At 39.5% G+C, this 13,935-nt stretch overlaps 3 protein-coding genes across 4 annotated transcripts; 1 reads left to right on the top strand and 2 right to left on the bottom strand.

Moving 5' to 3' along the window:
• Positions 1 to 249: 249 nt before the first annotated feature.
• Positions 250 to 5,883, top strand: LOC105276113 (solute carrier family 2, facilitated glucose transporter member 3). 2 transcript variants are annotated; one of them, XM_011333470.3, is made up of 8 exons: positions 250 to 277; positions 2,581 to 2,651; positions 3,142 to 3,273; positions 3,380 to 3,653; positions 3,801 to 4,091; positions 4,228 to 4,631; positions 5,033 to 5,304; positions 5,435 to 5,883. In XM_011333470.3, exons 1-8 carry the CDS (start codon positions 250 to 252, stop codon positions 5,532 to 5,534), a joined length of 1,572 nt encoding a protein of 523 aa, XP_011331772.1. In that variant the 3' UTR covers positions 5,535 to 5,883. The 2 variants fall into 2 exon arrangements, with proteins under 2 accessions (XP_011331772.1, XP_011331773.1); XM_011333471.3 differs by lacking the exon at positions 250 to 277 and adding an exon at positions 2,006 to 2,146.
• LOC105276114 (solute carrier family 25 member 35) lies at positions 5,336 to 9,455 on the bottom strand. The gene is made up of 5 exons (XM_011333472.3): positions 8,548 to 9,455; positions 7,485 to 7,866; positions 7,126 to 7,344; positions 6,721 to 6,835; positions 5,336 to 6,255 (listed from the first exon to the last, which is right to left on the bottom strand). The coding sequence occupies exons 1-5, from the start codon at positions 8,583 to 8,585 to the stop codon at positions 6,053 to 6,055; spliced, it is 957 nt and encodes a 318-aa protein (XP_011331774.1). The 5' UTR covers positions 8,586 to 9,455; the 3' UTR covers positions 5,336 to 6,052.
• A 33-nt stretch (positions 9,456 to 9,488) lies between these two features.
• LOC105276115 (YEATS domain-containing protein 4) lies at positions 9,489 to 11,008 on the bottom strand. The gene is made up of 4 exons (XM_011333474.3): positions 10,801 to 11,008; positions 10,349 to 10,630; positions 10,076 to 10,256; positions 9,489 to 9,832 (listed from the first exon to the last, which is right to left on the bottom strand). Exons 1-4 carry the CDS (start codon positions 10,846 to 10,848, stop codon positions 9,660 to 9,662), a joined length of 684 nt encoding a protein of 227 aa, XP_011331776.1. The 5' UTR covers positions 10,849 to 11,008; the 3' UTR covers positions 9,489 to 9,659.
• Between the last annotated feature and the right edge of the window lie 2,927 nt (positions 11,009 to 13,935).

The following is a 13,935-nucleotide window of genomic DNA, read 5'->3' as shown; positions in this document are numbered from 1 at the left end:
TCTCGTTGATCGCGGTGTCAAACGGAATTGCTACTAACCGTCCGTAGTTATCATTGACCAATAATCGTCCGGCACATATCGGTCACGATACCTCTACGCCGAAAGGCTGAAAGGCAGAACTGTGGCCGTCATCGGACATCGTCAGTCGGACCGCAGTGCCCGTTGGCGGCGGTTGGTGTTGTGCGCTTGAGGATCGCTTTGAATTCGTCGTGATTTGCAAGAATTTACGCATCAGTTCGCACACAGAGAATGACAGGCACAATGAACGAGACTCAAGGTATGTCTCATATCAGAAATAAATACGCGAAATCGATTAGAATACAGAAGAGAAGACCGCATACGATATTAAAAATGGTATCGGTGAAGTTCTTCGTGAATATTTCAAGGCTGTCTCGTAAGTCGTAAAATGTTCTCCACAGGTTAAAAATTTCCATATAGGAAATCAGGAGTTATTATAAAATCTTCTCTAATCTGTTTCAATCGAATTATTTTATTTCGTAGCGTTTCAATGCGGCGAGAAGTCGGGATTCTAAATAGACTTAATTACGTGAAGCAGAATTTTAGGTATGCTGCACGACAAAAGTATACGACAAAATCGGAATATACTTGATTATGATGCTTGAGCAGTGACGACGAAATGCAGTACAGTAGTTGATAATTAAACGCTTAGTTTAAACTGATAATGCATATAAGTTGATCGTGAGCGTAAGCGGATAATCTTTTGTTAAAAAAGGAACGAACAGAAACAAAATTATAGATATAATAAGAAAGAATTTCAACAGTCTCAAATTATTTATTTTAAATTACTTACTCGAATACGCTCGAATTTACGAGCGCGCATGCAATTTCGCGCCACGTGTACGCGCGTTCTATTTTCGTTACGCGAAATTCTCGACGCGAAGAGTCGTGTTCTCGCGTGCTACCTGTCTATGTATTTTTACGCTAGCTAAAGAACTGGCTGAGGGGCGCGGTTCAAGGAACAAACTCCTATCTTATTAGTCACTGGATTCCGTTCGTTTTGCCACTACTCCGTTTTCGCCTACCTGTCGTCCGCTTCTTACAAAACAAGTGTCTGTTCAGACTTCAACGCGAGAGCGCGCGTGCAAGAGAGAGAAGGAATGGATTTAAACTGCGATTCAAGAAAAGACAAGAGATAAAGCTACGAACGTAGAAAATGAAATTTATCGAAAGAGATAAATTAACAAAATAATTAGCAAAATAATTATGAGCGAATCTGTATTGCTGTTCTATATATATAACGGCGCTTTCTTAAACTTTCTATCTTTGTAATGAAATAGCTAGATTTTGGAGGAGGAAAGAAATAATGTTTAGTATAAGCATCAAGTTCGTAATAAGTAAAATATAAGTCGCAAAATATAAGTATAACTATAAACAGTTTTCGTGGTGTCCTTCGTAACGAGTAGCTAGATAATGCTTATCGTTAATTAATTATCAGCAGGTAAGAAATCCGAATAGCTGTCAACAACGCAAGACAAAAGCAAGGGATCATATATATAGTTTGACACGAATGCGCTGATATGACGTACAACATACAAAGACCTAATGTGAACTTAATTGGCACCTCATTTCATTTTCAATAAATTAATAAGTTTTAAATACACAAATAGATAAATAAAAACGAAATGTTAGCATTTCGTTCGCAGTTCAGTTCGATTCAGAATCGTTCATAGTCGTATCTTAATTGACATACCTATCTATGTACTAATTTCCTTATCAGAGTCAGGAAAAGTACGGGAGTAGGTAAAAGAGACTTACCCTTTTGTCTGATAAAAATTGACGGTTTTATTGCGGGTTGCATTTGCCACTCAAAAGAAGATGCAAAATGTCATTCGCGATCATCGATCAATTTCACGCTATCAATCCTCAAACTCGTGCGGTTCGCCGCGAAGCTGCGGCGGAACAGTGAATGTATATTATAGAACGCCGTGAAGAACGCCGGCCCGGCGTATCAGTGGTGTCACGTGACAACATTGCAGCTGCGACCAGCTGTGACGCGGTGCTACGCAACGCACCTAACCTTACCTACACTTACACTGCGACGAGTGAATCAGTCGGACTGATGTCTCCAGCTGCTCCGGTTGTTGTCGCTGGTCATCGTGACACGTGACGCGCGACATGACCGTAGGTAAGGGCTTTTCTTCACCTTGTTTGCACCGTGTGTCTTCTATGTATGGCAGACCTCGGAAAATGATAAGAAGAAAGGAAAAAGTCGACAGAGTGCGGGATCAGAGAGTGCAGTTAAAAGGAGGAAAGACAATGAAGCATATCTCTCGCCCGCCCCGCTGTCTTCGCTAATCTTCGCGAGGTGCGAGAAGAAACTGAGGCTGGAAATTGAGAATCACGACAAACACGATCTTAAATTGTCATCATCGTTGATCTTGGTGGGATATGTCGTCTTGAGTGTATCATTGGGATGCCTTGCGTTAAAAATACAGCAATATACTAGCTGTTACTGCACGCACAAACGACGTGCTTGAGGCGCGCGCGCGATCCTGACACTTTACATCTTAAAACCGAGAAGCCTGAATGCAATCGCAATTTTCCTCCTTATATTTTCAGAGACTGATGTTTCCGCCCTGTGCATTGACGTGTCCAAGGTAAAATCTTCGTCTGGAGAACCCCGAAAATCCGTAAGTGTCAGCCTTGTGCGCTAGTTCCTTATTAGAGCATGCATTGTTTGATTTTTACTGGTGTGGTGGCATAGCTTATCTTCGTAGTTATCTTTGAACTTCATTCACAGAGGTGTTTGTTTCTTCTATCTGAACATTCTTCAGATTACTTTATTTACGTTGTTCTATAGAATAAATACTATCAATATGGATAATAAAATATTTCTGTTTCTCATTTAGGAGCATAAAATTAAAATAAAGACGTTATTTAAAATTTTATACTAAATGATTGAGATGTGCTGTCTGTACATCTCTAATTTATAAGTTGCATACCATTTATACAAAAATTACGTGTCAAAAACTGTTTTCTAGTTATATTGTTTTCGTTACACAGAATAAATATCTGTTATGCGTAATAAATTCAGCTTTCGCTTAAAAGGGATACAAAGTAGAAGTAGAAATCCACTCGTGATCTAACGAGCAATATTGATCTGCACAATCTGTTCTATAGGACTGTAACAATGCCCATGATGCGGACCCCGGTGGATGGACACCCTTGCTGGTACTGGCTGGTGCCACTTGCTGTCTGGGATCAGCATTACCAGCAGGATATAACATAGGCGTTATGAACAATCCCGCTAATGTTCGTAGTAATGGATTTCATTTATGACTCACAATCAGTATAATATTATCTAGTATATCGCTTGAAATTATATGTGTAATTACCGTGATATATTCTCGGCTTCCAGCTTATGCAATCGTTCTGTCAACAAAGTATCAAGGAGAGATATAATGTACAATTGTCCGACTACGAGCTCCAGATACTCTGGTCTGCCATAGTATCGGTCTTTCTTATCGGAGGTGTGTCTGGATCTTTGATCAATAGCTGGCTGAGCGATAGATTCGGACGGAAAGGCGCGTTATGCGTTGGAAATATCTGCGGGATCGTGGGAGGTGTTCTGTTCTTGCTCGTGCGAGTTGTGAACTCGGTTGAGCTTCTCCTGCTTGGCCGAGTGATTGTCGGTGAGTCAGAAAATCTTTAAAAATCTTTTTTAAATCGGGTGTTCAATTTACATTAACGCGTAAGACACGTAGGATCGATTTGAAGAAATGAACAATTGAATTTGAATTTCCCTGCAAAGTCTGTTAATATTTCCGAATATCTGACAGGACTTTCCGGCGGTCTGGCCACTTGTTTACTGCCGATGTACATGACGGAGGTAGCACCCTTGAAGCTACGAGGTGCCGTTGGGGTCTTGTGTCAACTGGGCATTACGTGCGGCGTGCTGATGGGTCAAGTCGCCGGACTCGAGACTGTCCTAGGCACTCCAGAATCCTGGCACGTCATGTTGGCGTCCTTCTCACCACTGTGTCTTGCCGCGCTACTATTGACCATCGTTTTGCCAGAGAGCCCGAAGTACTTGTACATAATCAAAGGAGAACAAGGAAAAGCCCTTAAAGGTGAAATATTTTATGAAATATTTCATGCGCGGCCAAGTACATACATTTGCGTGAGGGAATTTTGTTTTTACGAAAATACCATTTAATTTGTTACTCGCTCTTTATTACTGTTATACTAAGTCCTGAATTCTTGCAGAGCTCAACCGCTTGCGTAACATGGACATAATGCTGCTGCAAAACGAGATCGCTAGTTTGCAACATGAACTAGCAATGAAATCGACGGCTAAGGCGTGGGGCATCAAACGCGTGTTAAGAGAACCGACTGTGAGATTACCGCTGTTCCTAGTGTGCTTGATGCAATTTGGTCAACAGCTTTCTGGCATCAACGCGGTCTTCTACTATTCAAAGTCGATATTTCTGCGAGCCGGCCTCACGATGTATGAGGCTCAGTACGCGATTCTCGGCACAGGCGTCGCCAACATTATGATGGCAATTTTCTCGGTACCGATGATGTCGTGCAGCAGAAGAATCGTCTTCTTCGTGAGTTGTTACTGCTCCATAGGATGCCTTGTTATCATGTGCATCTCTCTAGCACTAATTGTGAGTATACAAGGCAATTTTAATTATCACACAATTTATTAATTGACCATTAATTAATTTTAATTTAATGAATTAATTTCAATAATCTTAGATCTTGAAATAGTATAACGATTTCACAATTATGATACAATTATCTCAAAGATACGGATATAAGATCAAGTTTAGAATGATGATATAATAATAAAAAATAATCCATACTTTTTATTCTATTTCTTAAAATAATTGTGTCAATATACAAGTTAATTTTAAGAACTTTACGTCATGTAATTTTACAATTTTGTTGTACTCTTAATAATACTTAGTCATAACATATCGTTGATATAATAATAAAATGATGTACAATTTTTATAATGTAAAATAAGCGCAATTGTACGACTAACATTGAACGCATCTTTCTACAGGACAGTTCCTGGCTAATGCCGTATTTTGCTACCGTCTTTCTAATGGCATACGTCGTATTCTACGGTGTTGGTCTCGGCCCAATACCGTTTTTCATCGGCTCCGAATTGTTCGACGTCGGTCCGCGACCTGCCGCTGTGTCATTGGGTAGCGTGTTCAACTGGGGAGGAAACTTCCTCGTCGGCATGATGTTTCCTTCCCTGCAAAGTTTAATCGGCCCGTGTGTCTTTCTGGTCTTCGCTGGATGCATACTAATATTGGCGCAGGTCAACCGGTACGTAAATCACGTTTATGATTGCTTATAGTTTGTAATTTGTAATTATAATTGTTGCAGCTCGACGCACGATTTCTACTCGTAATAACATAAACTAATAACTCCTTATGTATTTTTGCTTTGCCAACAGGATCTACTTGCCTGAAACGCTAGGCCGAAGCACAACGGACATAGCAGCAACCATGACTCGAGGCTTCAAATCAAGGCCGAACGCTGCACTCACCGCGTAGATGTAACATTTGTTATACGTAATTTAAGTACTTTTTATACGGGTTTTTGACGGAATCAATGATCGTTAATCGTGACGTGAGTGAGTAATTTCTGACATCGCTCGTAACTCGTTCATCCGCGCGGTCATGCATTATTCTGTCTGTAAATAAGTCTCGGCGCGAGACTTACTTGTTTGAGCGAAGTCCAAGTGTTATTGCCCGCGGGCAAATTTTATATGCGACTATTCTGCAAATAATTGCAAATAATTGCATGGAATTGTACACGGCGCCGTACGCAGTTAAGGAGAATTAGGAATACGTTAAGATTTTTACATTTATATAAACAGTTAGATTGACATTGCCTCTGTAATTCTAAATTTTCTATCGCATAAGCACTGCCGACATCGAGCCGAATTGTTCCGAGAACGAATCTGCACATTAATGTTCCGAGCTTTTGAAAAATATCTTTACTAAAAAATCTGTTGCGTTCTCGCTTCCTGCGTATACTTAAAGCAATTGTGTAATAGGTCCAACGAGTGTCAATCAATTCGCGTTCTAAGCTTGCCGTACAATTGATCCAGTTTCTCGTAAAACACCAAGCACAGGACCGTGTGCGGTGCTATCCTTAGCCACGTTGGAAACGTTCCCTTGTACAAGCCGGTGAAACCTTCCGTGCGAAATATCTTGACGAACGCGTCTCCGAGTCCTTTGTACAAGGTGCCCTTCCCAGCCACATCTGTCTCTGCGTTTATGCAACATTTAAAACGGGTTAGCAACTCTCAGGGACAATGAACTGAAGACGATACTTTTACCAAAACTCTTCAGCTTTTGAGCGTTTTCTCCAATCGAATTTTATACGTCACGCTTCGAAGGCTCTTCACGACCAATTCCTTGCTCGAAGCGTATTTATAGTCAGACGGAATGGGATCGTATTTATAGTCACGCGTACTATATTAATATGTTATCGTTACTGCTTAGACAAACGCGGCGATGCGTCCCAAATGCGATGCGAAAGAATCGTTGTCGGTTGTAATACGGATCGAATAGGTTTCTTCGAACGAATCCGTAAGTCGACAAGCGTTTTGTACTAAACATCAGACTTTGACAGCGAGTGCCGTTGTTCATTCGACGTATTTAAGCGGCGTAACTTCGGTATTGCGCGCTCAATTTAGCAATCTTACGCGGATTTCCCGCGTGACGTACTTACGTTGATTATACAACCGCGTCGCCAGAACATCGAACGGTTGCATTGTGACGGCCACGCAACTGCCTCCGATCGCGGAGGCTAAGAAGGTCAACAGTACCGGGCGATCTGGAAGTATCTGAGAAAAATTAAGAATGTAGCGCCGCGTGCTGATGTTTTACCCTCGGATCTCGCACTGGAATCTGCCTCACCTCGATCGCTGCACAATTTAGATGTATAATACGATCGTATAAAATTTATATTGTTATCGAGACTTTTTGTACTTTTTTAAATTTCTAGCGTAGATATGTATGCCTGATACGATCATTTTATTCTTGCCAGAATTGTTGTGAGTGATCGAGACAAGTTGGAGATTCCGAGGAGGGAGCCAGAAATGAGCGTGAAAATGCAGAGCTAAATATTGCTTACATCTAATGAGCGTAACCAGTCCGTCGCTAATCCAAAAGTAGTCAGTTGCGTCGCCGAACCGACGAACACGCGCGGCAAGTTGGCGTTCCACCCTCTGTACAGAGCCGCGACGCCACCCTCCCTCCAGATAGACTTGTAGGCGTTCCAAGAGCCCGAGTGATTGTGCTGGTGGCCGACGGCGATCGACTTTGCGGATTGCGCTTGTAACTGCGTCTTGACCTACGATAATTGATTAACTTGTCTTAATGTGCGAGGTGCGTGTCTCTATCACTTTTTTAAGCAGATTTATATTCTATAGCTTTATCAAATATCATTTTTTGGCTCCAATGAAGATTAGTATTTGGTAAGTAAGCAATTACCAAATACAGTGGACTGCCGAGCACGGCGCCGACGCAACCGGCCGTGCCGGATACCAGTGCGGTCTTGAGAACCTCGGTATTGCCTCGTTTGTCGACGATCAGCTCGTATCTCTGCGCGGATTTGTACGCGCCTAAACGGATACCGTTGAGCACTACTTGGAAAGCGAGAGCGGGCACGAGCCCGGCTTGCAGGGCGAATGCACCCTCGTGTTTAGCTATAAGGTACGCGGCGTGCACGGTGTTCTTATATATCTTCTTGTACGAGCCCCGCGCTTCCAGCTCACCTTGCAATTGCAGTCGTACCTTTACTACGTCCATCGGATTCGTGAAGAAGCCGGCGCCCACTGCCGCCAGGGCGCCGATCACGAATTCGACTCCTGGCCTGAAGAAATATATACATTGTGTACATATAAAAATTGAATATAGTAGGAGTCAAATGCGATTTAATATGCGATTACATATTAAATAAGATACATTGAACTTGTTTCGTTCTTCCCCTGTGATTTTATGAATAGTTATTCTCGTCTATAAATATTGAAAAATTCAGTTATTTTGTTCATTGTATTTGCATAGAGAAGGATAAACGAAATTTTAGTTAATACAATACTCTCGATTCCTATTTTATTAATAGATTTTACATATTATATTTATAAAAATTAATTATAAAAAAATAAGAAAAAATTTATTCATTGAATCAGTCTTTTTAATTATTAAATATTTGTTATATTAAATAATATTATTAATATCTTGTCGAAGAAATAGTTCATTATCGATCGATTCGTAACTTAGAAATTATCGAAAATATTCGACGAAATTTTTCCTTAAAAAAATCAATCGAGAGGGCTGATTCTTATTTAATTCCGATACATTCAGCAGGTACTCGTATCGGAACGACTGATTGATCAGGCTCTGATCGTTATGTAATAGTTTAAATCTGCCGGTATAAGCGAGACACGAATGAACGATCGATGAAAGGCAACGTGGAATGTGGAAAGTCGACGCGTATGATAATGATCCAATGGGAACAAAGGAAGCTCGTGACGTAAATAAACTAATAGCTTACGTTTTTTTGCTGACTGTGTTCGACATCGTATTACTCATTTTCTTTAAGATGAAAGTGAGTGAGGAAAATCCACTTTTTCGCTGCAAACTTTTTCTGCTACACTGATTGTAATAAAGCTACGCTAATTGTAAAGATTACTGAATGACACACGGGAGTTCGATCGAACGTGGTACCGTCCCGCATTACTTCACTGACTACACGGTGACTACTAGTTCTGTTAAGGTTTACATCACATTTCCTACGTTGATATGTGCGATAACGTAGCGCGTGCGGACGAAAATGTTCCCTCCTCGATGCCTACAGAGAATTCTGACGACCTTTGATCCGTAATTGGAACACATTTTGACATAGCTGATTACATATATGAATAAATTATTCTTTGCTGAAGTGGAATAAATAATAAATAAAATATTTTCTGAAACATTTAAAAGTATCAACTTTGGAGGAATATAACAATTTCGAAATTAAATGTTTTATATATTGTAAACGTGCTGGTTTACATAACTCGAGTGAATGGTTTTCACGGAGGAAAGTATTGTTTTTTTTACCACATGTTTGAGATACGCATTACGTTAACACCAAATGATACGATAAGATGTACATCAAACTATTTCCTTAAGTAGGCGTTAAGCAAGATTATCGTATTATTATCATTAAGAATGTACGCTTGTCAATTTCGAGCTTGTCAGCATCAAGTATTCTTATAATCAATTTTAAAGTCGTAAATTTCATGAAATGATAAGAACTTCTTTTGCATATCTAAATATAAAATATTAAAAATTATAATGGGAAATAACAGGACTATAATTTCACGAAATGATAAGAACTTCTTTTGCACATCTAAATATAAAACATTAAAAATTATAATGGGAAATAACAGGACTATAAGAAAAAAATCTGTATTCATTTTGAATAAATTAAAATCATTACAGACATGTTCATAATAGAATTATAATTAAATTTATGAATAGCTATACAATTATACAAAATTATGTACATTATATACAAGTATAAAACAGATAATTCTGTCCTTATTTGAATGGTCAAATGTTTTCAAATGATCAGTATGACTTGTTCGAAGCTATAAACAGCACTATCTTGAAATGACGTCACTACACGACGGACAAACTTCCACCAGCTTTAGAAATCTTTGCAATCTCTTCCTTGAACTTTGCAATCGTCTCCTTTGCTAAGGTCAACTTTTCTTTAAGATCTATCACTTCGACTCTTATCTTGTTGCGTGCCTCCATGATTGCTTTCATCGTGGATTCCTTCTTTGCTTCAACTGCAAAGATAAAATTATTTGATTGCTGCAGTTTAAATTATTTTACATTCGTAATATGTTTTTAGTGAAATACCAAGACAATTATTACATATGTGTGTAAATATTGTTTTAACCACATTTGTGTTATCTTTTTCTACTATCATTCATCTTGCAGTAGCTTCAATGTAATGTACTAACGCGTTATAAAATTTCACGGTACCTATTAAACAAGACTAAAAGCTTTCGTTACAATTCAATACGTACAATCCGTATTATGTCGCCAAACACCAAGTGTTATAGGTCTACTGGAATTTAGCAGGTGTTGCATAAGTGCTGTTGGGTCTTGAAAGACTATCTCCTCGTAAAATTCGGACACTAGACTCTTCTTGCCCAGCTGTATATCAGGGGTTGATTGAAACAGTTTCAGTATATGGTATATCGTTACCTAAAAATTCACACATTCATTATACGCTAACGTTATTAAAGTAAGTCTGTAAAGCTTTCTTTCTTTAATCCCAGAGTGAATCGTTTGCTTACAGGACGTTCGTTTGGATCGTGAAAGTAGATCTTGATCACTATTTCGAACTCGCCCCATCCAGTCTCCGTTAATTCATACGGCGGTTTCATCACGATTCGATTCGGATTGTTGTAGCTCTCGTGCAGCTTAAAATGCACTTTCTTGACATAAGTCGACATGTCCTCATTGTGATACGGTTTCACGTATACGGTCCACTGATGCGTGTGGCCATCCTCTTCCCTCTTCTTACCGAAGTAACGTGCTACATTGCCGTACACTATGGGTTTGACAATAGTTACTCCCTGCAATCGAACAACGCGAGATAGAATATCTTGTTGTTGTTAAAGTGGCCCTATAGACGCCAAATCTGGCATTGTCCACGAGCCCAATCTCTGACAAGCCAGGATAACATGTCACGTTCTACCATTTGAATCTTGTGGCGCCAAAATTATAGGTTATGTTGTAATATTACCTTCACTCTACCACCGGAATCCGGCCCGAATTCATTCGTAGATGCCATTCCGCTAAATTACAAGTCGTATGAATTAGAATTAAGTATTATTTAATTTCAATAGTACATATTCTTCTGAAAACAGACTTTTGCCTAACCACAATGCGTACAATAGTTTACAGTTTACAATGACATACAGCGCTCTTTCTACAGTGGAGGCTCGTAGCGAATCTTTTAGGAACTAATGAAAAGGTTCTTATTCACACAGTGAAATGGTTGAATGCTTACCAGGGTGTGTTTAGGCCGGTATTCATAGTCAGATCCTATCTTTAAGATCGCTTAAATTTCTCTTCAGATATTCCGTAGCCAATGAAATGATCCGTACAACATCTTAAATAAACTTAAATATAATTAGACAGTCTTAAATAGAGACTGGCCATGAAAAAGCCCCTTCTGATTGGTCCGCCATTTTTCAACAATTTCCGCCGATTTTAAAATATATAAATTACTTTAATTTTTAACGCGCGCGTTAATTATACCTTATCCCTTATCAAAGCGATGTTTTGATATCATTACTTCTATTATTGGAATGATGTTATCTTGTCCTTTTTCCATAAAATAAAGTAGCCGTCTACTTGGCGTCTTGTACCTTTTCTTAGAAAAAATGAATATTTGAGTCTATTCAACGATCGAAATTTATTGCAAATAATAATTCATAAATACACATTAAGAGTAGTTATTATGGCGTATGTAGATTATCTATCGTTGCAGTAGATATTGCACGAGAAATAGATACCAGTTTTCTCTATTCAGGAGCGTAGTTCTAGTCGACACTCGGTATGTGTTTTAGTAAACAATTCATTAATTTATACTTTTTTCGAAAAACGTGTATTTTTATAATATTATGTAATTTATAATTCATAATTATATTACAATATGTTCATGATTTTTTAATACATTCCGTTATATATAAATAATAAATAATAGATATACAATAATAAAAACTTTACTTTTATTTAAGACTTTTATATTATTTTTATATTATATTTATATTATATTACATTTTATTGTTTCTGTATTAATTACTTTTATATTATTTTGGGACTCATTTATATCAGAGAATTGAATTTCGTCAATCTATTTAAATTTAAAATACTCGCTGCATTTCCTAATAAAAAAATTTATCTAAGTTTATACAAATTATTGCTAATCATTTCTAGTTATTTACGAAACGATGTAAACTGACGTTCGTCAGGAAGAAAAATATATGTAATGGTATTTATGATTTTTCAGGGAGGGCTTTTGATCGATATGATCATATGAGTTTACATGGAGACATTCTGACTCGTAAGTTTGCAACCTTGAAAGTGCATTTTCAATTTGCTCCATAAACTTTAATGGTTTTTATATATAATATAGGTGGAGCGTCCCCAACATGACGTGGCAACTACATTACTGTCTGGAGAAAGCGAGTATCCGCGAACGGTGACGCGGACCATCCATTTACATCTACACGACGTGGGATCCACATGGAGAGGATCAAAGGATCCTAGGCAAGCATGATTACGCGCTTTATGCACCGCCGTGTGCGATTCCCCACCCGCGTACGGAGAAAACGTATTTTTTCACAAGGGGGACTCTCCTCTCTCGCGGTTAAGTAGCTCGGCGATGTCTCCGGGCCCACGTTATCTCGCGTCTTATCACCGAGAAGACGACCAATAACGTGAGAACATTTATTTTCTCTGAAACGGGACAGAAAGAATCGCACGCGAAAACGTTAACTTCGCATCGTTACGAGCGACCGTGAAGCACGGCCTGATACATGCCGTTTAGCCGGAGAAACGACAACAAATCACTTATTCCGACACGACGTCGCGTCGCGTCGCGTCGCCGCGTTTCAATCAGACATATAGGAACTAGGAAGTGGTCGTTTTTTCTCGCATTCGCAGAAAACCGATTGAGCGCACGTTGCGCACCTATATTGCCTTTTTTCTCTGACACGATTACTAAGTTCGTTAAAATATCATATACGTGTGAAATCGTAGTTTGCCGAGAGCTCTGTTGGTTCGAGTGATCGAGAGTCGATCGAACGATCCACGATCACTCGTGGTGATCGAGTATTACAGAAATAACTCTTTCCTTCGAAAATTGAGTGAAAGCTCGTTACATTCGACGCAGCGTTTACCGTATCGCGCTTCTATTCGCGACGGGATTCTTTCTCTTTTTTTTCTCACCGACAAAGATGGATCACGAAATATCTTGCAGTCGGACACGCGGCGTCTGCCGATCCGACTGAAACGTATATGATCGCTTTTACATGCGCCTCTATAATTGCACGATCGTCCCCGTTAATGAATAATTAGCCGAGTATACACTGGTAAAAAAATATAGTTCAAGTTACTATAATTTTACTATAATTATTTATATTATCCTGAGGCGCCAAGCATAATAGAATTTACTATGAAAATGAATATCGAAAATGAATATCTCGACTATAATTTTTTACCAATTATAGTCAATTTTTACTATCAGTGCAGAGTGTGATGTTTCGAGGAGCGCGTGATTTCTGCGCTCGCGAGCGCGAGCGGACTGCGCTTATTGAGATCGCATTGCGAAGATCGGAAAAACGAACAGAAATTAATTTGTGGGCCGAGAGACCGAGAGAGATTGACCGTGGGAGGAAGAAAGGAAGAGGAAGGGAAACCGTGATTAGAATTTATGCCGTCTCAGGTATCGTTCGTTTTTCCTCAAGGCGCAGTCTGTCATGCCCCTGGCAACGCACGAATAATTATTTTCTTCGCGCGAGTATCGTACGCGACAAGCAAGCGACGTTTTACTTATACACGGTGCCCCGTGCGTCCATGTCGGAGTGCGTTTCCTACTTTCTCCACGATTGCTCGTCGTAGTCGCGTGCGAGCACGTTACCAGTTTACTTACGAATATCCCGCGAGTTTATCCCGTTCGTAACACCCGCTTGCGAGATGAATTCAGGAAGATTCATCTGCACAAGGCAGAGAGAGAAAAGGGAATGAGAGGGCGACAGGGAGAGAGCAAAAGAGAGAAAGAGAGAGAGAAGGGGGCATAAATTTGATTATGTAACCGAATGCGTAATTGTGTCGTAATATTTTCATGGCTTCAGATTTCGCGAGGATGATG

Source organism: Ooceraea biroi, chromosome 9 (assembly GCF_003672135.1).
Source record: "Ooceraea biroi isolate clonal line C1 chromosome 9, Obir_v5.4, whole genome shotgun sequence".
Classification (NCBI taxonomy): Eukaryota; Metazoa; Arthropoda; class Insecta; order Hymenoptera; family Formicidae; genus Ooceraea; species Ooceraea biroi.
This window is presented reverse-complemented; position numbering and strand designations above follow the sequence as displayed.